This window comes from Chelmon rostratus, chromosome 14, assembly GCF_017976325.1.
Source record: "Chelmon rostratus isolate fCheRos1 chromosome 14, fCheRos1.pri, whole genome shotgun sequence".
NCBI lineage: Eukaryota > Metazoa > Chordata > Actinopteri > Chaetodontiformes > Chaetodontidae > Chelmon > Chelmon rostratus.
Window position 1 is genome coordinate 5,695,211 of NC_055671.1, and position 24,428 is coordinate 5,719,638.

The following is a 24,428-nucleotide window of genomic DNA, read 5'->3' on the forward strand; positions in this document are numbered from 1 at the left end:
CAGTTAAGAGCCATTAGAGGAGCAGCTGTAATCAGAGCTACTGTGGGTGGAAGAGTGTTGCTGCTGCAGCTCTTTGTTGGTAAATGGCTTCATTATGACTCGAGAGAGGAGACGGTGCGCGTTGGCCCTACCAGACAGAGTATGAATGGAGCGCGGATGGATACTAGCGAAGGTAGGAGCCGGGACGGAGCGGGTTTATTATGCCTCTCTGCTCTCTTCTGTCACTCTTGTGTTTCCCTCTCGTCCTCCACCGTTTCTCTCCTGCACTCTGTCCCACTATAAACATGTGTAAGTGCTTGCTCTCTGTGGTCTGGCAGCCGCTCTTCTATGGCCTTGCATCTGTCAGAAGAGCTCAGAACATTCAGTGGCTTACTGAGCCCAATTACCCCAGATTGCTACCATTTCACCGAGGATCACAGTCACAGACAGTCTATCTTAAAAGAGGAGTCAGGGGTTTATGTCTCGGTTAACCGCGCACACCATGACATCACTGCATACACACACACACACACACACTATTTATATTTACATACGCACTTGCTTTGACTTCACAACTTGTAATACAAAATTCATAAACCAAATGAGACAGGCATGAAATATAGATGTTAAAAGGGCGGCTTAACAACTCTCCCCCGCCTCCCGCCTGCTTTTGGCCTTTTGCTCAATCACTGCTTGTTAAAGCAGCGGTTTGTGTTACTGAGGGGGGATATCAGCATGCTGTGGTATTCTCACTGGAAGACTACACATGTCACGCTCTCGCAGCCAGAATAGTTGGCCTGCTCACCTAACCCCCCTCCACCATCACCACCACCACCACCCACCTTTATTTCTGTTTAGCTTTGCCACCGCTGGGAGTCCAGCACTAATAAAACAGCTCCAGTCCAAGACCCTCCACACGGCGGGACGTCCGGGTCGTGTAACCAAACACTCCTCAGAGCTCTGGCTTCAGAGAGCTGCTGACATGACGGCGAGTCTGGGAGGCCAGCAGGGGAGCGTCCATCATTGTCAAGCCCCAGTGGCCTGAGCTCCCATCCGGAGCATGTCCAACAGGCCTGCCCGTGAGCCGTGAACTCACCGCTGTGTGCTGCTCCGACTCTCTGGAGACACCAGGGGGGATCACAGAGTGTGGTGTTACCGCTCTTAGAGCAGCTAATGCTGTTAAAGTCTTCAGAGCTGAAGAAGGGAGGGATAAGGAGCTAATAGACTGGAGATTCTCTGGAGGCTTTGGCCGTGAGATCAGGGAGAAAGCTTCCCCAGCCAAGTTTACCGACACAGGGTTTCAGCTTCTCTGTAAACTGATATCACCAGACCAAAGTGCAAGTCTGAGCTCTTCTGCTCAACAGCATTACATTTGTAAACAGTTGGTTAGCCTCTAGCTTTTAGCATAGCAGGCAGGATAGGAAGGAACTACTTCCTCAGCAAAACTCCACACTGCTGCTCACGTAAAGCCCCTGTGGAGGTGCACTGTGGAGCGCTGTCTCTGCAGGTGAGGAACCGAATCCCTTGGTTAATGTGCAGACCTCGAGCGACATGGACTGTCTCCACTTTGGGCACCAGAGAGGAGTATTAGAACATCAGGGATCTCAAAAGGCCTTCAGTCCCACAGACATGGGAGCTGAGCTCAAGTGTCATCCGCTAATGTGAACTCCAGGGTACTCCACCGAGCTCCTAGAGAAGGAGGAGAAGCGCTGGAGAAAGGCCTCCTGAGTGTGTGAACAGTGAACGTTTCACACAGGTAGACTCTTTGAAGGGCTGTTGTATTGGACTGCCTTCCAATGACAGAAACACACGGAGAGAAAGAGGAAAGCCAGTGTGTTAAGTGGCCTGGTGGGTCTCAGACACCGAGGCATTTATGAGACACGAGTGAGAGCGAGCTCTGACAGAAACTAGCTGCCTGCTGTTTATTGTTCTCCTCTGGGTGGGAGGGAGATCTGTTAAAGATGTCTGCCATTAATGCGTCTCCAGGCTTCATTAAGAACAAATAAACAGCGCCCGGTCCCTCACCAAGGAGCTCCTTGGGGAGCATACGCTGTCTAAACCACTCCTGGGGTCAGACCACTCTCAACACTTTCTGCTCAATTACGACTCTAATTTTGTTGTCAAACAAAATATGGAACAAGAAGAGGAGCGCGCTTGTGGTGTTTTTCCCTCCTTTTTTTTTCCAGGGACAAAATGGTTTCCAGACTAAGGCCCGAGACAAAATAGTCTCTTAAAACTTTCTGTGAGACTGTGAATATTTTGAAGGGATATTTTATGTAGCCAGCTTTTGAAAGACCCACCCAGCACATAGGGAGATCCTGATCGTAATTAATGTTTACTGAGACATACCAATGCAAGATGGAAATTTCAGTGAGGGCCGCGAATCCTTGTTCAGCACAGTGTGCACTTTTAATTGATTCAACTTGAGCAAACAGTCTGCCTCCCTTTGTTTGTTTTTCTGTTTTGTGAGGAGAAGCAGGATGATGATGTGTGCGGAGGAAAGAAGACACAGTGAAGGGCGGACAAACATGGCCTCCTCCCAACAACGCCGCCATTGTACCTGCAGCTAGTTTAGCCTCGCAAGCCCACGCAGTTTCATAAAGGCCGTCTCTATACCACATCAATCTGCTTATGAGCCACCGGCATCATGGTACAGCAAGTGCCTTGTCTCGGCTGGAGCACGATAAAACTGTTGCCTCTGAAAGAGCACTGTGATCCGTGAGAGGTTTGACCATGATTCTACATTTTCCATCCCCGTTCACAGCGAGCTATACGCTGTCATGGTGCAGCCTCCGGGCCGTCAGTCAACACAGCAAATTCCTTTGTAAAATCCACAGTCCGAGTGTCATTAGAGAGTGTATCCAAGCATAGTCATGTGTTTTGTAGCTACACATTAACGGCATGGCGCCATGGATGGCAATGGTGGTCAGTCCGTCCACCACTTTTGGTCGAGCCTGAAATATCTCAAAAACTCTTTGATGGATTTTTGGTTTTGAGTTAAATGACTCAACAGCAATTGGGCGGATTGTCATGAAATTTTGTCCAGATGTTCGTATTCCCACTGGATGAACTGTAAAAACTTTGGCGATCCCTTAGCTTTTCATCTAGCACCATCATCAGGTCATTTTTTCATCCGTCCACAGCTTTTCTTGGTGACTAAGTACCTGCAGAAATGACAATATCTGCATCAGCTGCAGTTTGTGTTTAGTGCTAATTAAAACCTGTTACCATACTAACATGCTAAATACACACATCGTAAACACACACCTGCTAAAAATCAGCATGTTAGTCTGCTGACGGTAGCGTTCAGTACAAAGCACCACTGTGCATAAATACAGCCTCACAAAAGCTACTGGCATGCCCGTAGTCTCTGGTTACAAGAACAAACCCCAGTTCTGTAACATTCATCAACAGCCTCCTGGTTGTCCATGTGACTGTCTGCCTCCCCACCCGATGACAGTAGTAGCATCTTGTGTAGCAGCATGACACTGGTACAGGACAGACCTGGAGTCATCACCCAGGGGTTACCTGCCCTTGCATCATCTGGTGCCCCACAGTCCATAATGCAGAGCAGGCTGCCCCCCCTTCCTCCCTGTTAGCACCTGTTTCCTAGATGCTCTCAACAGTTGTGCAGCTGTCACACCCTCGCAGCCTCCACTACAGTAACTCCGACCTGCGTTCTCTTTATGGTCGTCTGATGACAACAGCTATTGTTCTGGGCATTATCAGGCACTGTTGCATCTTCACTTTAATAAGACTCTGGTTACAGGTACTGATGTGCCGGAACATAAAAGACCAGAAGGCAATGGCCTTCAATTGCTAATAACCACAAAGCAAACAACTGCCAATATTAACAAACTGTCATAATAAGCTACAGTAACTACTCATCTGTTGTTGCTGACCTGTGGCAATCCACTTATCTTCATGTAATATTAGTTAAATTACACTTTTTATTATGTACGTAAAGTTCAGTGTAGTTTGTGAAGGGGGTGAAACACTGTTCCTGTAACAAAGTGCATTTATTCTAGTACTTAAGCGCAGTTTTGAGGGACTTGTGCTTTACTGATTTGACATTTTTATGCTTTTCTTCACTACATTATCTGACAGCTGTGGTTACTAGATTCTTTGCAGATAAAGACCTTACAGAATCATCAATGATCGGGTGGGACTTTTATCCGTGCTGTATGCCGGGAGCTTGAGTGCGAGCTGACTTGACAGCGGCCTCGCCTCAGAGGCACCGGTGCGCCAGGCTCAGCCCTCTCTGCTGACGCGCACACAGCGGCTGTGGCTCAGCTGTCAGCCTCGTGGCTCCTGCTATGTGTTAGTTGTTGGTTTTGTGTGATTGGAGCTAGGCGACCCCTGTCTGGGTGAAATCCCATAAATGAGTGTGAAGGTTTAGAATGCGTCGAGGGGCTATTTTAAGGAGGATGGGACGGACGGGGTGACGGCAAGGAGCGAAGGCTTTGGATGTCGCAGGGGCCTCAACAGCCATCAATTTGTCAGGATGTCTTCAGGCCAAGGTGTAGGCTGTCATATCCACCCACACTCACATGCTACAGAGAGAGAGAAAGATTTGCAAAGTGGTTTTGGCCCGAGTTGGCCGCTGATGTATTTTTCAAAAGGACAGGTGCTGGCCTGTCAGTCGTGCTTTAAAAAGATGATGTTGTTGGCACTTGTTTGTTAATCATTTATATGGGCCAGGATGTATCCGCGGATGACATTGAAATATAATATGCTAAATTAATCCCCTTATGTACTGCAGTAATGACCTAACACCACATTAAACTTCCTAATGCCCTGCATCTCACTTTGCCAGGCCTCCTGTCACTCCCTCTGTGGCTCATAGCTCTGTGCAAAGATTGGTTCAAAGATCTGAGCCATTCGTCTCACGCATGGCTGCACCAATCCAGACACCTCGCTGATGAAGGACCATTAACCAACCAATACACAGGTCTATTAACCCTGCAGGCTCAGTGTGATATAAGCAGCACATTAAAAAATGTAAATACAGCTGCATGGCGCTAATGAGCTGTGCTCCACTGCAGGACAGTAACAACAAAGGTGAGATGGAAAACCGGTTTGTTATGGCAGCTTTTTAGCAAAATGTTGAAGGGCTGGAGGTTTTTCACCCACATCCATGATGCTGTGTTGCTTTTTCATGTTTCACATAGTATCCAGTTGAGCCAGATCAGAGTTGTTGCTTATATAATGATTACATGCTGCAGTGTAGCTTTAACCATGTAGGGAGATACAAATCAAGAGTGGTGGTGTGTGCGGCTCTAATGCTCTGTGAGTAGGAGATGGCTCACCCTGGGATAATGAGTTATCCCCCTAAGCCCCTCACTGGGTCCCCTGACATCCAGCCTTAATGAATGTCTTTCCTGCACACACACACACACATCTGACCTACACAAAGCCCTCCTGTACCCCCTTCACCTCTTACATCTGACCTCTAGCTTTTGCCTCCACAGCTAACCCACACACCCAAAGGCCTCATTCTCCACTCTAATGCTCCACCGAGCAACATGTACGAGTTATAAACTCAAATACTACTAAAACATTGAGAAACAGCAGCACTCCATGTTTTGAGTAACCCAAGCGGGAATGGCGCTTATTTGTTTCCAGGGATGAAAAAGACTGACAAATGAACCCTCGCGGGAGGGAAGCTGGTGTACACTCCTCTTTTCTTCTTCCCTGCACTGCCTGGCCCTTGAGTCTTCATTATGACCAGAATAGACACCTTCTTTTTAACATGTTAGCACATTCTCAAAACAAGCCGTGGACCTCAGGGACTGACAGGTGCAGCAGGAGCCTTGAGAATTGGGAATTTCTCCTCTCCCCGGCTGCTGCGGTGAAGTTGTTTGCCAGCAGCAGTCTCTCTTGACCGGTAATAGCATTTGTAAGTGGAGAAGATTGACATGGATGAGGGAGACGGATTTAAGGGCTGCGGGCCCTCTTGTTCATTGATGCACGTCAGTGTTGAACGGGGGTGTGTTTTGTGTGCAGACTACCAGAGAACATGCAAGGGTTAGTTAGCTTTGCAAACTATCACCTCTCTGCATTATTGGGGACTCTTCTTCTTGTGATAGCCCAAAGACAACTTACAGAGACTATTACAACAACACTTAAGCCTGGCATAGTGTGCCTTTTGTCTCTGACGGGCTGGCAGGTGTCCCAGTAAGCTCTCCCACACAGAGTCAATAGCTCTTATTGCAGATATTGATTGTGATTTTGCATCAGGAATTACCTCCCCTGACCCTTAGCTATGATACCACATGCACCTGGGGTTGCTAATACCTCACTTAGCATTTTAATGCTAATGGCCAAAGGTTGTTGTAGAGCCCTGTTGGCTCAGCCTGCTCCCAGTGGAGCTGGTCTTCAGGGAGCAGTGTGTCAGGGAGATGGAAGCCCGCTGTGACAGGCTGCAGCTCTGCAGTGCAGGCTGCTGCCTCAGCCCAGGGGAACTGGGTCCCATCTACACCTCTTTGGCAGGTGAAGGATTTAGCCGCTTTCCCCAAGGGGGAGGAGGAGCCCTCGCTTCTGCCCTTAATACTACCCCCCTCCCCCAGGGCCCAAGGAGAGCTAATTACAGTTTATGTATGCACTGTCATCCCCCATGAGCCTCTCTGTCAGAGCACTCTGTTCTGTAGGAGGAGGTCCCTGCAGAGAAATACCCTGGATGGAGCTTATTAGCTATTGTTCTGTGTGACTTTAACATTGTACAGCAGTTATTATTCATTCTATGGCTTAATTAACGCTTTGGACATAATGAGGTTCAACCGGGGCTTCTGATGGCAGGTAATTGCTCGTTTTTGGCAATTACTGAAAGTCCACAAAATTAATCCTCACCTTGTCACAAGCGAAATGCGTGCCCGTCCTTCATGCTACATGCAAAAACGAATTAATGAGTGCCATGTTGTCATCCTGCAGTGTCCTTTAATATGATTAGTTTGCATATGGTCAAGAACAAACACCAGTGTTGCCAAAGATAAATATTATTAAAGAATAACTGTGCAGTTTGTATTGGGAGAGGTGAAAGAGGAGAAAGGCAATGGCAACTGAACACTTGTGAAGTGTCTGCATCAATGCAAGTGTACATGCAAACCTGTATACCAAGGGTGGGGAACCTTTTCCCTATCAAGCGCCATTTCAGTTTTTATATTATCCTTTGAGGGGCATTCTAAACTATTGAACACATATATATCACACTAACCACTGCGATGGCTGAGGCTGCTTCTCTTTGGCGAGGCGTCAGGCATCAGATGGTAGCGATTATGATGATGATGTTGCTTTCAGCTGGTTTTCAAGGTTTGGGTCAGTCAGTCTTGTGCAGAACAAAGCCTTTTGAATGGGAAAGTTCTCAGGACGGACAGACACATATAACTCAAGCAGAGGGAGGTTGTTGTAGCTGCTGTAGCTTTGAGCTTGTTTGCTTTGCAGCTCAATGATTTCGTGTTGAAGGTTGTCAAGTGGTTCCATATTAAACAGCTTGTCACTAATATGTTCACTTCCTTTCGTTTAATTTACACGTCCTGAAACCTCTCACTAAGTTAAAGTTTTCACACTCAGCAGCATATTCAGATATCATAGTTGCAGAGTAGGAACATGCTCAGTGTTTGCTCTTTCCAGTTGCCGCAGCTTTCAGATGGTTTCACATTTTAAAGCAGAGAGCTGAGAAGCTGCTGGAGCTTGATGTCCAGCTCTGAGAGGTTTTTGGTCATGTCCACCATGAAGGTCACTTGTTATCACTGAGTTTCCTCGTCAGGTTTCTCTTCATCTCTGTGAATTCTTCCAGACACGCTGACACTGAACAGTTTGACTTCATCTGGCAGCAACAAGGCTCTCCTTCACAAATCCTCCTTCTGAATGAGGCTTCAGCTTCTGAGCCATTAGCTCGCTCACCGCTAAACCTGCCTGCAGAACGCTGTCTCTGTCAGAATGTGGTCTGTGAAAGCTGTTTGTCTGGCACCACCAAAGAGCGTTACCTTTATCCAAGCACATTTGTACTTGCAGCTCATCCAGTTTAGCATGTTGTATGTCATCCAGGCACAAAAAAAAAAACAAAACAGTGATGTTGTTTTGTTCATGATAAAACTGATTTAGCCTGGAGAAGCAAAACACATTTCAGCCGTGGAGTTTGTCCCCAGGGACGGCGTCAGAGGCTGTGTGAAAGGGCTCAGAAATTGGTGCTTGTGCTGGCACAGCTGCAAACCCCAGCAGGGTGTGTCGGCGTGAGAAGGGAGAGAAGGAAAACGTGTGTGTTGGTTTGCGGGGCTGTCTGTCAGCTCAGAGTGCACACACTAAGCATGGCAGAAGAGATGGCAGAGAGACTAGAGCTTTCATAAGGCCTATTGCTCACACATATGCACAAGCTTTATTAGAGCTGGAGATGTGCAACTGCGCTGTTCACTCACCTGAGGAAAGGAGGTCATCAAAGCATCTGAAAGCTGTGATCGTGTTGGATGTTTTGACTTTCAGCAGGTTTTAGGTTTTTTGTTTTTAACATTTTTGTTCAAATTGACCATCAGCTAGGAAACTAGGCATTGCTATTGGAGACGTTGTTTTTTCACGCCAATTTTCTCTTTCTGTTTTACACAGTTCCAGATTTTGGCCTCGATGTGCTCTCCACCAATGGCAGCCAGGAGCCTCATGGCCCAGGCCTCCTCAAGGTGTCAGGCCTAGAGCGCAGTCAGGAGAGGAGCCAGGAGAGCTGCAGGGACCCCCAACCCCCTGCATCCAGTGCCCCCAGTCAGCCCCTACCCCCCCAAGCCCTCCCCCTTCCCCAGCCGCAGCCCCAGCCGTCCATCCCTCAGCCCCTGTCCCCCCGTCGGACCCAGCCAAACGGCCCTACCCAGGCTCCGGCCTCCGCACACCTGCCCCCACGCTCAGAGGCTCTCCCCAGGCCTCAGACACCCGCAGCCCTGCCTCTCGCCCAGGGCCAAGAGCCCTCGCCACTCCCCCCTCCCCGGCCCCAGCACCAGCCCGATCTGCTGTCCCACCCCCGTCCTCCGCCGACGCCCAGCCTTCACCCACACCCACCATCACCTGCCCTCCCCACCCATCACCCTCACCAACAGCACCCCAGTCAGGCAGGGCCCCACCGGCCCCCGTCACGCTGCCACCCCCGGCCTCTTTCTGCCTACAACGGTATCAACCTCAACGGTCACAGGTAAGGCCGGTCACACATCGACAGATCAGTCAAGAACAGTCACGTCTCTCATGTCCTCGTGTGCTCTGATGCAGAAAATTGCATGCAGTGCAGACGAAACCTCCACATTCACACACTTGAAAATATGAAATATCTCTTGAGCTGAAAGTACACACGATGCATGATCAGTATGTAAATTGCTATGAGGGAGAGCTTTAAGTCCCCGAGCCAAACAGCAGCACTGATTATCAAGTACCGAATAAAAGGGCCACACTGTGCCCTGAGTGTCGCTGCTTCATTAGCAACCAACATTGTCATTGGGGCTCTATATAGATTCCAGCCCCCACCAGTTATACTGGCTGTATGTGCCATAGTTTGTGCAACTTTGAATTAGTACCATACTTTTTGTATTTTATTGAGAAGAGGTTATTAGTGTGAGAATATGAAGAAAATGGGCTCAAAGTTGTGATATTTCTCCTTTAAAAAAATTAAATACTTAGTGGGCTGTTAATTTTCTCAAATTATCATGAATCCTCAGTGGTTTTCTACTTTGTGTGTTCAAATACACCATGATGACAGTCATTTTTTATATTATTAAAAATAACAATAGAGCTGGCACAGGGCTTAGTTCAGTCTGTTGTATCCTATATCTATTGCGAAGCACTAAGGCCTATGAGTCTCTCTCCATTAATTTAAGACTCCAGGATAGCTCCTTCAGAACCCACTCAGTCCCAACAACAGCTCTGCCTTGCAGGCTCTCAGGACTTGGCTTCGCCTCCCTCTCTCCGTGCCAGCCCTGCCAGTCTGCCAGTGCGCCAACAGGGCCTGGCACCTACTATGAATAATCATGGCCGGGGCCCACAGCGAAGAGCGAGCGCTGCAAATGAGCTTTTAGGCTTAGTGTGTGGAGCTGTGGAGACGCAGGCTCTGTGACTGCCCCCAGGGAAAACCCACACACACTACAAAAGACTGTTTGCTTACACATGCATACACACCCTCTCTCCCTCTCATCCCATTTCCGATGCACATGTTCACTACCTGGCTCTGGAGGAAGTGCCTTAACAGAAGCTGTTCAAAGACAGATGCTCGTTCTGTTATGCTTGCCAGCGGTGGTTTATTTGCATCCGAGGGTGTTGTGAATGTGATGTTTTCGCGGATCATGTTTGCCCTGGATTCTGTAAAGCACAAGAGAGAGGCAGGGAGGCGTTTGTAAATGGAGGACAGTTGAGGTGTGAAAACACTGTGCTGGGAATTGAACGTCGGAGCAGATGGAGATGAGGGGATGTGGAGGAACAAGTGTTAATTTTGACTGATCACGCCTGGCTTAACCTGGCTCCTTTCTCTGTTTTTTCTGCTTTCTCTTTACAGCAGCAGCAGGAGCAGCACCCCAGGCACCAAGCCCCACGGGCCCCCTGCTACCTCCTTGCACCTCCCCCACCACCCGCCTCCTCCTGCGGCGGCCGCAGCAGCAGCCTCCACCTTCCCCTTACCCTTGGCTGCTAACCAGAACACTCCCCACAGCTTTCCCCCTGCCTTGCAGTCCTCGCCGCACCCACATCACCCCAATATGTTCGCTCCTCCAGCGGCCTTGCCTCCACCACCACCACTTACGTCTAGCACCCTGCCAGTACCCGGACATCCTGCTGCTGGGAGTGCCTACTCAGGTAAACATCACAGCTGCTTGCAAGCATCTCTACATCGCCCCCGACTGGTGTGGCAGAGGATTGCACCTTCAGCCGACAGAGAACAAAAAGCAGTCTCTTCTTTTAGCCAGGTGTTGCGTGAGGTTGCCAGGACAGTCGAGACACGAGGCGTACAAGAGGAATCGCGTCAGAGCAGAATTTGATTTGAAAGCATTTGACACAGACAGAATGTTACCCTGGTAATTATTTACAGAAACAAACAAGTCCAAGAATAATCATAGCATGTAGTCCATGCCTGAGGTTTTGCGTGTTTATAGCCGTGTGGACAGTTCAAGTTCACACTCTGTCCGTCATGCTCTGATTGATCGACTCTCTTCACACCAGTAATATCCACCAGCAAGTCGAGCCACATTGCAAAAGCTATTACAGACCCCGTGCACATTTCCGCGTAGTGCTGTTGAGCTAAATGTCAGGGTCAGTGTGGGAAGAGGAGGGGGGCTCGCCTTTAGCCACGTTCCCAGAACTTCCATTTTCACCTGGAATGGCGTTCATGTGCAAGAAATCAATTTGGTCAATATGGAACGGAGCAAGCTGGATTTTGTTCAAAAGATACTAATGAAATTTTTATGAAGAGAAAATTCCACCCCCACTCCCAGCCCAATAAAGCTTGAAATAAATGCAGAAAATATTGTAGTGAGTCACTCTGGAATAGGAAGGATAAGGTTACTCTGGAAGAGATGTAATCTCTGAAGGCAGGTTTTGTTGGATTTAGAAGAAAAGCCAATGATTTCTTGAAATCCACTCTTTCTCCACGGGCTGCACAGAGGTTATTAGAACAACAGATGTTGCTGTCTCAGAGGGGCTGTAGTGTATCAGATCACAGCATTTGACTGTTCCAGCAGTCAGACAGCTCTAATCACCTCCAGCCTTGCTTAAATTTAAAACGACTTGCTGATAATCACAGAACTTTGACATGGCTTCCTAGTTAATGACATGCATAGCTCTCACATTGGAGTCCAGGGCCCCCAAGGGGTTTTGAGGGGCTTCCAGAAGGACCCAGCAAAATGAGGAATGCTTCATTTGTATGTTCAGGGTCTGTTGTGTAAAAATGCTTGAGGGCTCCTTGATCGTTACCTTCCCCTCGTTAACAAACCCAGTCCTAATCCTCCCTTCTCTCTTGCTCCTCCAGAGCAAGACCTTCTGCGCCAGGAGCTCAACACCCGTTTCCTGGCCTCCCAGAGCGCCGACCGCGGCGCCTCACTGGGCCCTCCGCCCTACCTGCGCACCGAGTTCCACCAGCACCAGCATCAGCACCAGCATCAGCACCAACACACCCACCAGCACACCCACCAGCACACCTTCACGCCCTTCCCCCACGCCATCATGCCCACCCCAGCACCGACCATGGTGCGTACCCCTGCCAGAAATGTGAGGATAAGTAGAACGCAACTGTGTTGGGATGGAGCGGGTGGAGGGTGTCAATGGAGGGAAAAAAAATCCACCATAGCTGAAATGTTCTTATGTCTGCTGATAATGACTTTTACATGTGTAGACGAGTGGGCGGCCATGGCTCATAAAGTGTTTTCACCTTGCGGTTGCGAGAGTGAAGATTTTCACAGTTGGACATGTGTGTGAGCAGCACGCTGTAGGGACCTGTGGGTTTCTGTGGCGGCCTTTCAACGATGACCACGTGTGTCCGTCCACGCCACAATGATGCCTTTATTCTCCCAGAGAGTCTTTCTAGTGTTTTCCCTGGCATACTCTGGCACTCCAGACTCGAGTCGCCGTTATTTTCTAAATTGGCAATAACTTGCCTAAAGCATGTTAACTTCAGAGCCAGCTTTCAGAACATAATACACTTAATTCATTCTGAATTTAATGACATCATTTGGTCCCATTTGGGGGTTTTCATTACTGGCAAATGCCTTGTGTTAAGAGCCCCGCTGTTTGTTGGGGGAGACCACAGGCAATGGGTGGCTGGACCTTAAACTCACACAAACACACACACACATTCGTAACTGCCTGGCCCATAGAGAGTTCACTTGGCTCTGATGATACCTCAAAGGCAGCATGGCGAGGCCTCTGACAGCTAATGAGGCCATAAAAAGGCTCTTTATGGCTGCAGTGTTTAGTCTTGACTGGGGAAATGTTCGCCCTGAGCCTGTGCCGCACCACTAAAAGGAAACCAAATGAGACACAGAACCCACGCTAGTTTACAAGGTCTTCAGATGATCACGAGGAGGGGAGGATGAAAACAGTCTGGTTTGGGAAGTGGTTGAACTTTGAATCTTAGTTGACATTTTAGATCTTGAATCACATAAGTATGTTATTCATCCTAAAATACAGTTTGTGATGCATTTATTTTGTGTTGGCCTGAAATGACCCTGAAAGAGGCCAATCTCAGCCCTGTTCCAGTATGCATGTGTAGGTTGTTGTGTTTTCTCTACATCTTTGTACTTAGCTCTGTTTCGTTTCTCCTACAGTTTGACAAATACCCAACAAAAGTTGACCCCTTCTACAGACACAGTGTGAGTTTCCGGCGTACTGTCTGTCTGCAGAGCAGTCTGTTGCTTGCCCATTATACCATTCATGCCCATGCTAGTGGGTGTTCCAGCTGTGTGTGTGTGCGTGTGTGCGTGTGAGAGACAGATTTCATGCGATCGCTCATCCGCTTCATAATGGCTACTGTAAGCATCCTCGCTGCACCATTTCACCCTTCAGCCCAAGCAAATGTTAGAATTAGCTAAACAGTGCTGGATTCTTAAATCTCAGAGCACAAGATTTATCGTGCGTGCATGTAACAGTAAAATTGTTGTGCATAGAAATTAATACAGAAAGAGACAGTGGCTGCATTATTGCCAGAGGAATACTGTATCTTTGTCTTGCTTGCTGCTCTTCATTTGTATTTGTCTAACGGCAGTGGCTTGCTCATGATTCTTATTCACTAAAGGGGATTTATTTTAAACATTGGACCCATCTCTACTACCATTTTTGCTGAAGCTTCCAGACGCCTGCACAAGTGTGATTTGTTCTTCAAACTGTTCCTCCGAGCTGCGAGGAAGATTTTAATATCAGAAAAATCACATTTTTGTATTAGACCCAACCCTGGGTCAAATAGATGTTGCAGAATGCCGCTAGTTTGTTTTTCAGTGCTTCATTTCTGATTCTTCATATTTCCTTGTTGTTATTATGGTAGCAGCAAATACCCTGAAGCCATTTCCTCTCTATAAAACATGATGCACAAGGAAACACAAGTTGCATTTAAAATCTCACAGCATATCCTCAAGCGCTTCAAAATAACTCATCCTGGTAACCCAAGTTTAAATAATTCTGTTGGCACCATCCATGATTAAAGCAATGTAAGCAGCAAGTTCAGAAACATGAAAAACACTTGCTGCTCCACTAAGGCTAATATGAGTGACAACAACAATTACACTGAGTAGCTGATTACATATGTTTCTTCACAGGATAATTCTATGGAAGCCTTGAGCACTTGTTTGGTTTACATGTGTTTTGCTTGTATTACAACATTCTAGTTTTCATATCAAAGGGAGTGTTTTCCCTTATTTAAATCCACTGGGGAGGAGCAGGAAAATGTTTTAGAAACTCAGTTTGTGAAACATGTAGGCAATTCCCCATGTAAGCAGTTAGAAAATGGAAAAAAGGTTGAATGTTGAGGTTCATCCATCACTTTAACCCGTTTGTTCCATCTTCACTGCCTTACGAAGCTGCTGCCCTGCATTTCACTGACAGACCGAACCATCCTTACACCTACTCTACCTCCTTTCTTCCTCAGCTCTTCCACTCCTACCCACCAGCCATGTCTGGCCTTCCCCCCGTCATCCCCCCGACCGGGCCCTTCGGCTCGCTGCAGGGCGCCTTTCAGCCTAAGGTAAGACAAGCGGGGACAACACCGCACACCCACGTCCTCACACACAGAGACACCTGAAAACAGGAGTTATTTACAGAGGATCTCGTTTTGATCTGTGTCTGGTGCTCTCTAGACCTCTAATCCACTCGATGTGTCCACGAGACCTGGAGCCGTCCCACACACATTCTTACAGAAGGACCCCAGGGTAAGAGCGCACACTCAAACAACCAACACAAGAGGAGGTAGAGGTAACCTTTAGACCCTCTGTAAATGTTACATAAGCCTTTGAGTCAGGAGGTTTTCATCACCAAATGATACCTTTGTAAAGATTTCATCTGCAGACCGTCTGTACGTGTTCCTGTCTGCCTCTCCACTGCCGAGAGGGCGACACACTGTTTAACATTCATGCCTTAATTACTGCTTATTGCTTAATTGTAAAGGGAAATTTTAACATTTTAATTTCCTTCATAATGAATGCCACACACAGACTAATTAGGGGTGATTTGACTGACAGCAAAATAACCTTTCCCCCCCCTCCCCCTCCTGTAGCTAACGGATCCATTTCGGCCCATTCTCAGGGTGAGTGCTCACTCCCTGCAGTGGCTTCTGCATCCTGACACACACGCAAACCAGCCATGATGTCATAAAGGGTTTTCACTGATGGAGTAGATAGTATCTTTAATTAAATGAGTGCTGCACTTGGAGGCTGAGTGCTGGTTTATACCACAACAAAGCTCAATCTGGAGAACAGTGCACCCTCTGCATGTAGAAATGCTGTTGTCAGACTTTGCTCAAACATAGACGTGCACTGCTTGACACTCTTTCCAGGTTCAAACAAGACCAGTCAGATCTCAGCTATAATTACTCTGCCTCTGTCACATGCCAAATCACCATCATAGCCCATATCTTTAAGTAATATGTGATTAAAGGTGCTACATGTACTATATTTAAGTTATAACTGTGTCATTTTCAGATGACTTCACTGTAAACAAATGAGATGAGGGCATGCTGTGTTGATATTATTAAACATGGTTGTGTGATTGCAGAGTTGATCGTGTGAGGGTTTAAAATTATTAGCATAATACCCATTAAATGTGGGTCAGCAGACTTTGGCTGATGTAATGCATTCACATGTTTGCCCTCCTTCGCCTTCATCTTATTGTGCCAGCGTGGATATATCAGAGAAAATCTGAAAAATTATTCTTGTAAATCAAATATAGATGTAAATATACTATATTCACTACCACACTTCAACCTTTTAATATATAAATGTAGCAGTAATCACCTTCCTGTCGTTCTTGTTAAAGACTAAGCTTGTGACACCATGTTTTTGTCTTGTTCCTACAGAAACCAGGGAAGTGGTGCGCCATGCATGTCCATATTGCCTGGCAGATATACCACCACCAACAGAAAGTAAAGGTGAGGACTCATCTGTCTGTGATTTGTGCTAAAGTATTAACACGAGACAAAGTTAACTGTGTCCCAATTCCACACTATATACCAATCTTTATAATAGTATATATATATAACAGTTATACAAGAAGCAATGCAATATTTCTGCAAAGGCAATCAAACTTCAGGATGACACAGCTGGTTGAACAAAGATCAAACTAATTATTTTGTTAAATAGTTGTTTTGTCTTCTGAGCTCTTTCTCCACAGTTTTTTTTCCAGCTTTGAGAATTGAATTTCCTTTGTGCAGTGCATTGTGGGAGAACAGTACATATCAACATCATGCTTAAATCTTTTTTAAGTATATGTTCTGTCTTTATTTTGTTGCTTTTTCCTGCATGAACACACTACAGACAAAACTTGCTAAGGAGTTGAGTGTAGTATGGTTTTGGGACACAGCTCTAGTTTCTCTACTGTAAAAAAGCATTATAATGCTTTCTCTAAGGTCTAAATAATATTTTAAAGGCAGAGGCTGATTTTTGGTGATTTGTGAACATAATTCTACTATTGCCTTGACTACAAGTCACTTAACAAAAGACCATTTTGAAAACAAACCAGGTGCTTTACAACAAACATAACTGAGCACAAAGATCATCACAGAACATGAATGCTTAAAATACAAACACAATACATAATGTACGCATACAGACAATCATGCACATCAATGAGGAGTGCAAGTCACTCAAAGCAAGGGAGTAAAAGTGGGTCTAATGAGATCTTTTAAAAGGAATCAAGAGACACTGCTGCTGAGACTATTCCAGAGTTTTGGTGCAGCTCCTGAGAAGGCCCTGTCTCCAGGAAGCTTTCAGCGAGATAGTGGGATGGTTAACAGTTCTTGATCTGTAGATCTGAGGGGCCGAGCTGTTCTGCATGCAGATAGAAGTTCTGTAATATAGCTCGGGGCAAGACCGAATAGGGCTTTAAACACAAACAGAGGAGTCTCTTAAGGAATCTGATACTGAACGGGGAGCCAGTGCACAGATGCTAGTACAGGCTTGATATGTTCCCTTTTTTAAGTCTGCATAGAAGGCTGGTTGATACCAAAGTAAAGGGAGTTGCAATAATTTAGTCTTGAGGGTCCTGAGTCTGGCTCTAATTCTGAGCTGTAAAGGCCAAATTGTGTTAACAGTCAGAGTATTGTCCAGTGTTATTCCAAGGTTTTCTGTGTCGAAGGCAGCAGAGATCTAAAAGAACCAGTGTTTAGGACCACAATCGGCTGCAACAAAATGTAACCGTTAGTTTTCATTGTGTGGCCTCAGCAACAATAACTTCTTGAGGTTATAGTGATGGGTCCATTGAGAAAGCAGTCTCCTTATCTTAGAGTTTAATTCAGCGTAGGCTGACAATGAGAGGCACTCTCTCATTCCAGGAAGGGTCTCAGGTTTGATCCATGCAACACGCCCTGAAAGTGTCACATCACTAGTTTACTTAAAATAAAAAAGCCTCTGTTAACCTAAAAAAATCTAAAACCTGATTAATCATAGCTTGTGCAAAGGGGTTTTACATGTGTTTCTCTCTGTCGGTCTGGCGCCTTCTAGCAGCAGATGCAGGTCGACCCTCACAAGCTAGACTTTGGCCTCAAGCCTGAGTTCCTGAGTCGGCCTCCGGGCCCTAGCCTCTTCGGCGCCATCCATCACCCCAGCGACTTGGCACGGCCCGCCACGCTCTTCTCCGCTGCAGGTGAGCGTGTGGCACATGTCTGGGTTGAAAGATTGATAGATTGATGGTTAACAGCAGTACCCTCTGACATACAGCTGCAGTCTGTCGGTTCCTGCTGTTCAGAGCGACCTGTTGTCTGCTTATATTGTTACCAAGTTCAGCGTGAAAAAGCCAAAACCACCAGTTAGTCCACAACATGGAAACAATAACAACAATATAGTGCATCTATCTTTAATAAACCACTTAATGAATACTGATTGGACATTCAAATATTTACACTTGGACAAAAAACATTTACCTTAAGGTCAACATAGTAGGTTTTAGGATATCGATACTCTCAAGTCTTACAGGAAGAAGCACACAAAAGCAATTAAGGCACAGCAATACTTTCAAAGCTAAATGCTGTTATGTTTACCATCTTAGTCTAGCATGCTAACATGTAGCACATATAGCACTACACACAAAGTACAGCTGAAGCTGATGGGAATGTCATGTCTTGTAAGTATTTGTGGACAAACTTTTGATCTGAGATGAAGGTGCTCAGACAGCAGGGGGCCACAGCTGTTTGGACCAAACTGCCTGGCAGTCTATTCGATAGCTTTTGAGACATTTTTCAGTCTAAACCAAAGTGAAGGGCCAACCCCAAGAATTTTGAGAAGGATCCAGTAAATTAGTTTTTAAATGAATTTTCTCAAAGATATGTACTGAGCTGCATGTTTTACAGTTGAAAAATTATCTTGTTAGTGCTCTCTGATGGAGAAATTATTAACACTTGCTTAGCAGTATTGCAGTCAGCAGTTCATGGATGTTTCTGTGATACCTTCTGTCTGTCCCTCCTCAGGTCCCACACACCCATCAGCTGGTCCTTTTGGTCACCCGCCCCACCATCCTGGAAACTTCCTCACCCCAGCATCTCACTTAGGTAAGAGGAATCTGCAGTTCAGTCTCAGTCTTCAGTCTCGATCTGAAATAGGAAAATGAAGATGTGAATATATGCATGGTAACATGTCGTGTCTCTCTGCAGAACCTTTCAGTAGGCCTACATCATTTGGAGGACTGGGATCCCTCAGTTCGTCAGCCTTCGGGGGACTTGGAAATCCAGCACTAAGTGAGTTTCAACTTCATTAATGAAACTATTGATCCTGTATCAGAACATCAGCAGTATACAACTTAAACTCAGACATACACCAGTGCAAGTTGTCAAGACAGGCATTTAACTTGTGTCCCACTGTGTTTTTCCACGTGTTGAATCCCTAACAGCGGCCAACTCAGTGTTTGGCCATAAAGATGGCCCCAATGCACAGCAGCACTTCAACAGCAGTGGTAACAGTGGCCACCAGGAGCCGTGGAACCGCCTGCACCGTACGCCGCCTTCCTTCCCCACACCGCCACCCTGGTTGAAACCTGGAGACTCTGAGAGGAGCACCTCAGCCAGCTCGCACGAGAGGGACCGAGACTCTGACAAACGGGACTCGTTGGTCGGTAAAGACGACAAAGACAGGTGAGTGTCCAAAAGTGACTCCTGTTAACTCAGTCAAAGAACAGGCCTGAAAGGAGTCTGGGTATATATCAGATTTGTTATCTTTTTATTTGTTCTGATATAATGCAATGAAATACTTTGGTGTTTTAGCTCATTAACGATCCTCACAGTTGATCTATTTGACAAAAGCTAAGTCACTGGTACTGATGCGGGGACTTTCTCTTTTTTCTAGGGAGTCTGTAGAAAAGCGTCATCCAAGCCATCCATCCCCAGTCCCTGTCAACCCTATCAGCCTCCTTAGCCACAGCCGGCCTCCTGAGCACCACAGGAACCACCTGCCCCCTGCCTCTGGAGAGCCTCCGAGGGACAAGGAGAACAAGACCAAAGACAGGGAGAGGGAGCACTCGGACTCCTGGAAAGACAATGGCACAGATGACCATAAGCTCAAAGACAACCAGCACAGTGACAAGGACACACCTGTCATCCATGATGGCCGGGTGTCAGAGGACAAAGTGTCCAACAGGGGGACGGCATCGCCCTACATCCGCCAGACCAGCCTCGAGCGTGCAAACAGTGGCCTGAGCAGGGAGGTTCTGGAGAAGAAGGTAGAGCTGCCGTACGAGCACCAGAAGAAGAACAGTGAGGTGAAAGTGAAGGAGGAGCGGAAGGAGGAGCAGGATGGAGCCACAGAGAGGGCAAGTGAGCACCCAACACAGGCACCGTCCACACCAAACCTTCATCCTCCCTCCTCGATGCCCGTGCCCATGGGCATGGCTGGCGTCCACCCTATTAACACCATCAGCAGTCTGGAGAGAACTCGAGTGGTGGCGCCCTTCATGGGTATCAGCCCCATCCCGGGAGCTGACAGGTTCCCCTACCCCGCCTTCCATTGGGACCCAATGCGGGACCCCTACAGGGGCCTGGACATTCACAGACGGGACCCTCTGACCAGGGACCTGCTTCTGAGGAATGACCCTCTGCACCGGCTGGCAGCGCCTCGCCTCTACGAGGCAGAGCGCTCCTACAGGGACCGTGAGCCTCATGACTTTAACCGTGACCACGCTCACCCTCTGGCCCTGGAGCATCGGAGGGAGCAGGAGCGTGCCCAGCTGGAGGAGCGCGACCGCCTCAACATGCTCAGAGAGGACTATGAGCACGGGCGCCTCCACCCCTCAATGCACCATCCAGCCCTTGACGGACACCTCCCCCACCCCGCTCCGGGCCTCATGGCCCCTGGACTCCCAGGCATGCACTACTCCAGGGTCAGCCCCACAGCTGCAGCTGCAGCGGCAGCAGCCGCTGCCGCGGCGCATCAGAACGGTATCCTAAACAAAGCGCCACCCACAGCCTCTCTGAGTGCCCCGCCCCCACTCATCCCCTCCCTGGGTGCCCGGCCCGGCTCACCCAGACGGACTACTCCCCTGGCCACAGATATCAGAGACAGACCGGCTCACAAAGACATTGAGGCACGGTGAGCTGAGCCTCCGCAGACTGTGTGCCCCTGCTGCCCTGTGCCTCACTAACACTGAACTCACACCAAGCACTTAGCTTTGGGCAAAGCAAGACTGTAACATAGCTGTGAATAACTTATGGGGGCAGGGACATGCCCACACAATGAATTGTTTTTCTATAAAACCACAAAAGAGACAATAATCATGAAACAAAAAAAAAGATTTTTCAGAGATTTTTTTTCCAGTTTGCTCCAGCTTTTTGTGGTCATTCTTTCTCTTGTATAGCAAAGTGATGTGGAGTAAGAATGAACATTTTGGAATGTACAGGTACTTTAGCACTGACAGACAGCAAAGTGTGTAGATACTGTAATGTGTACAGTCGCTGTGCTCGCTCTGTATGGATTAAAAATCATGGTACAAATATGCAAAAGGGTGTTTTGAAAGCTTTACTTTGAACACATGTAAATAGAGGAGTATTACAGCGGTGATTCAGAATGTGCTTTTTGCAGTTCCTTTGTTTTTTCGGTTGACGCAGCTGATTAGCATTGTACCAGAGACCCCATATTCAACTATGCAACAAATGTCTGGGCTCCCTTTCTGAAAGCTGGCCTTCTCACCACTACTGACTGTGTACCAATAAAGGACAAAAAGCTGTATTCTCTCCACAACATAGACGTGACACACATTGGGTCCATGCAAACAGAGATGAGCTTTAACTGATCCACACAGGGTTTGTAGGTAGAAATCTGGACTAAACAAAACGGTAGTTTTTTGAGAATCATTTTCTCAAATATGATAAATTGTGGTGACAATCCTAGAGACAACTAATGGAATTATTGCATTTCAAAGAATTTTTAATGCAAAATGCCAGCAGCACAAATGTGAAGATGATTCTTCCTGTGCCCCCCCCCCCCCCCCTGCACTCAGTTACCACCAGTCTTGTTCTGGGGAGAATGCAGCACATTAAACACCATGACAGCACATTTGCCCTATTGAAGGAGTGTAAAGTACATGTTTTGGAAATAGGTTCTGTTGGTCAAACAGTGTATTAAAGTGCTTTCCTAAGTTGTTGTACCTACAAAATCAAAAGACAAAAAAGCAAGTCTAAACTATGGACAGTTTGTTTCTAATGAGCAGAGATCTATTTTAGTAGTCCACTGAAGGTTTAGTTGTGCGCTTCAAACTCTGTGATATCATGTCGTGCAGTGTTTTTTAATCCAACATAAAAATGTCCACCGGAGCCATAGTGGTTAGTCGATGCGTATTGCAAAAAGATTGTTAAATGAGAAACTTTTTTTGCTGTTTACCATGTACAGGGAAAAAAATGAAGTCTTTCTAGATCATGTACAAAAATGAGAAAAAATGAAGCGACTGAATCTTCAGCATGCTCCTCATTTAAACTTGTGTTATGTAAATTGTGCCATGTTATTAAAAAATGTGTACTAACCCTGTCTGTGGGGCTTTCATTCCTCCACCTACGTGCACTGAACTGAGTAAACAGGCTATGTTTCTTTTTGACACTCTGTGCTTACACACTTAATGACTTTCCACATTAGGCTCCCATGGAGGATAAACTACCTTGGGTACAACTCTCACTGCATCATAAGTATTTTAAGTGCTACTAATTGTGTAGTTACTTTGTCACTTGATACAGTCACCTCTAATTATGTTTCATCATTCACCTTAAGAGCCACAAGATTAAATTTTCCTCATTTCTCACCTCTTTGCTGTGCCAGTAGGCGCTGACTTAACCAGAAAATTGCTTGGTAACAGTTAAAACCGCGGAAACATCATGCATCACACCGCATCATTACTTGGACAAGTGAGGGCTTGTGCTCGGTTCAATAACAGTGCTTTAAACATCAGCAGTCTTCACTGGTGAATCATGGCACGGTGCTTGTGTATTCATCGGAGGATGCAAGAGTTATTGACATTCCCATTACGCTGAATAACCACAGCATTCATGCACCCTTCTCTGATTGATGTTTAGCACCAAAGCACCCAGGTCATGCATCAATCAACTGTTGGCTCCACGCGTTACTGGTGGGAAATGTGGGTTGCCTGTTTTTCCGCCTGCCAAGTAAATGCCTCCTGCTCCTGGGACCAACACTAATTTTCCTTCCAGACCTGAGCGCTGTTACAACAGTATAGGGTAGTTCAGGCTTTGGACCAGGAGAGGGCGCCAAACTGCTAGTAATATAAACTTGTACCTCATAACTGCTACAAGCTAGCTGATTAATCATTCAGTCAATTGACAGGAAATTAATCAGCAACTACTTTGGTGATTGATGAATTTTTAAGCAGTGATTCCAGCCTCTTAAATGCCAATATTTCAAGATGACAGTTAAGACAAATTAAGCTTCTTAAATGTGTAGAATGCATTTCTCTGTTTTATATCATTGTAAATATCTGGGAACTTGTCATTTCACAATTTGGTAACTCTTTTCTGATATTTTACAGACCAAACAATTTATCCATTAATTAAGAAAATAATTGGTACATTAAATTGATGATAAGAATAACTGTTTCTTGCAGCGCCAATTTTCATAAGTGATTACTTTGTGATGAATCATTTAGTCAATAAAATAACAGAAAATAGTGAAAATGCTGATTACAAGGTCCCCAGCATAAAACTGACACTCACTTTGCTTGTGATGTCCAACGGTTTAAAATCCAAAGTTATTCATTTTATCACAGAAAATAGACAACTGCTTAATGAACTTATCATTTCAGATCTCATCTCACTGTCTCTCTGTAATAACGAACTCCTTCTGGCCTGGTCAGCAGTCCAGGTATGTCATCTACCTTCGTCATGAGATCATGAGATTCACCTTCAGACTCTACATCACAGCTATTGTGATCTCCCCTCAGCCGGAGCTGCTGGCTGCCCCGACCAGCTATTTCTGGAACAGCCTAATCTAAGCACTGACCAACAAAATCCTAAAGTGCCTGAGTAAACTGCTTTTGGATGTTGCTACAAATCCTTCCTGCACTGGACAGAACCTGGCTTTTCAGCATCCACTACTGCAGGTTTAACATATTAAAGCCTCTTCCTTCGATACGCCTCGTCTGCCACATTCGGCAATGCTCAGATGAACAAACACGAGGAAACTGTGTGAGTGAATAACCACACAAGAACAACACCGTGGATACTGTTGAACTCACAGCAGCCAACTATTAACTGACAACTTTAATTTGAACACTGTGGTCAACTATGGCTTTTTTAAAACATGCTGTATAAATAAACTTCACTGATTAAAGTAACTACTTGGAAATCCTGCAATTCTCATTATTTTGGGGGGAAATGTGCATAAATTGATGAATCTTCCAGCCAGTGTGTTCACACCACTTCAATTTTCCTCAAACCAAGAATTCGGCCAGAGTGGTCACAATTAACCCAAAGTGCAGCCAGATTCAGTCGTTATAAAGAATCAGATGGAGTCGCTGCCTGAGAGGAGCAGAGAAGCTATTAGTCTGCAGAGAGGGACACCATCCACTGCGCTGATAGACAGACTACACTTCTGATTAACGAGGTCTGACACTGGGGTGTCTGATGGCGTTTCAGTGCAAATGGGATCCTGTGAGTGCAACTTTTTTATCAAACAGCACACTGATGACAACAACAACAACAACAGAGAGAACTGATGGGGTAAAACACAATAAACCAGTCGGCAGCTCGGGAGTTTCACAGGTCAGTAAGTGATGGATGTTTTTGCACTATGGATTACAGAGGTTCCATGTTGTGA

General features: G+C 46.4%; 1 protein-coding gene across 5 annotated transcripts in view; it reads left to right on the forward strand.

Moving 5' to 3' along the window:
* Positions 1 to 22,113, forward strand: part of auts2a (activator of transcription and developmental regulator AUTS2 a) — a 228,411-nt gene extending 206,298 nt beyond the window's left edge. The window contains exons 4-16 of one of the 5 annotated variants that reach the window (XM_041951738.1): positions 8,578 to 9,148; positions 10,496 to 10,791; positions 11,960 to 12,198; positions 13,254 to 13,298; positions 14,567 to 14,662; positions 14,775 to 14,846; positions 15,191 to 15,220; positions 15,989 to 16,060; positions 17,631 to 17,772; positions 18,593 to 18,673; positions 18,776 to 18,859; positions 19,000 to 19,252; positions 19,464 to 22,113. In XM_041951738.1, the coding sequence (XP_041807672.1) occupies positions 8,578 to 9,148; positions 10,496 to 10,791; positions 11,960 to 12,198; positions 13,254 to 13,298; positions 14,567 to 14,662; positions 14,775 to 14,846; positions 15,191 to 15,220; positions 15,989 to 16,060; positions 17,631 to 17,772; positions 18,593 to 18,673; positions 18,776 to 18,859; positions 19,000 to 19,252; positions 19,464 to 20,706 (3,224 nt within the window). In that variant the 3' untranslated portion in view covers positions 20,707 to 22,113. The remainder of the gene's footprint in view (positions 1 to 8,577; positions 9,149 to 10,495; positions 10,792 to 11,959; positions 12,199 to 13,253; positions 13,299 to 14,566; positions 14,663 to 14,774; positions 14,847 to 15,190; positions 15,221 to 15,988; positions 16,061 to 17,630; positions 17,773 to 18,592; positions 18,674 to 18,775; positions 18,860 to 18,999; positions 19,253 to 19,463) is intronic. The other 4 variants (XM_041951740.1, XM_041951739.1, XM_041951741.1 and 1 more) reach the window with 4 other exon arrangements.
* Positions 22,114 to 24,428: the final 2,315 nt, after the last annotated feature.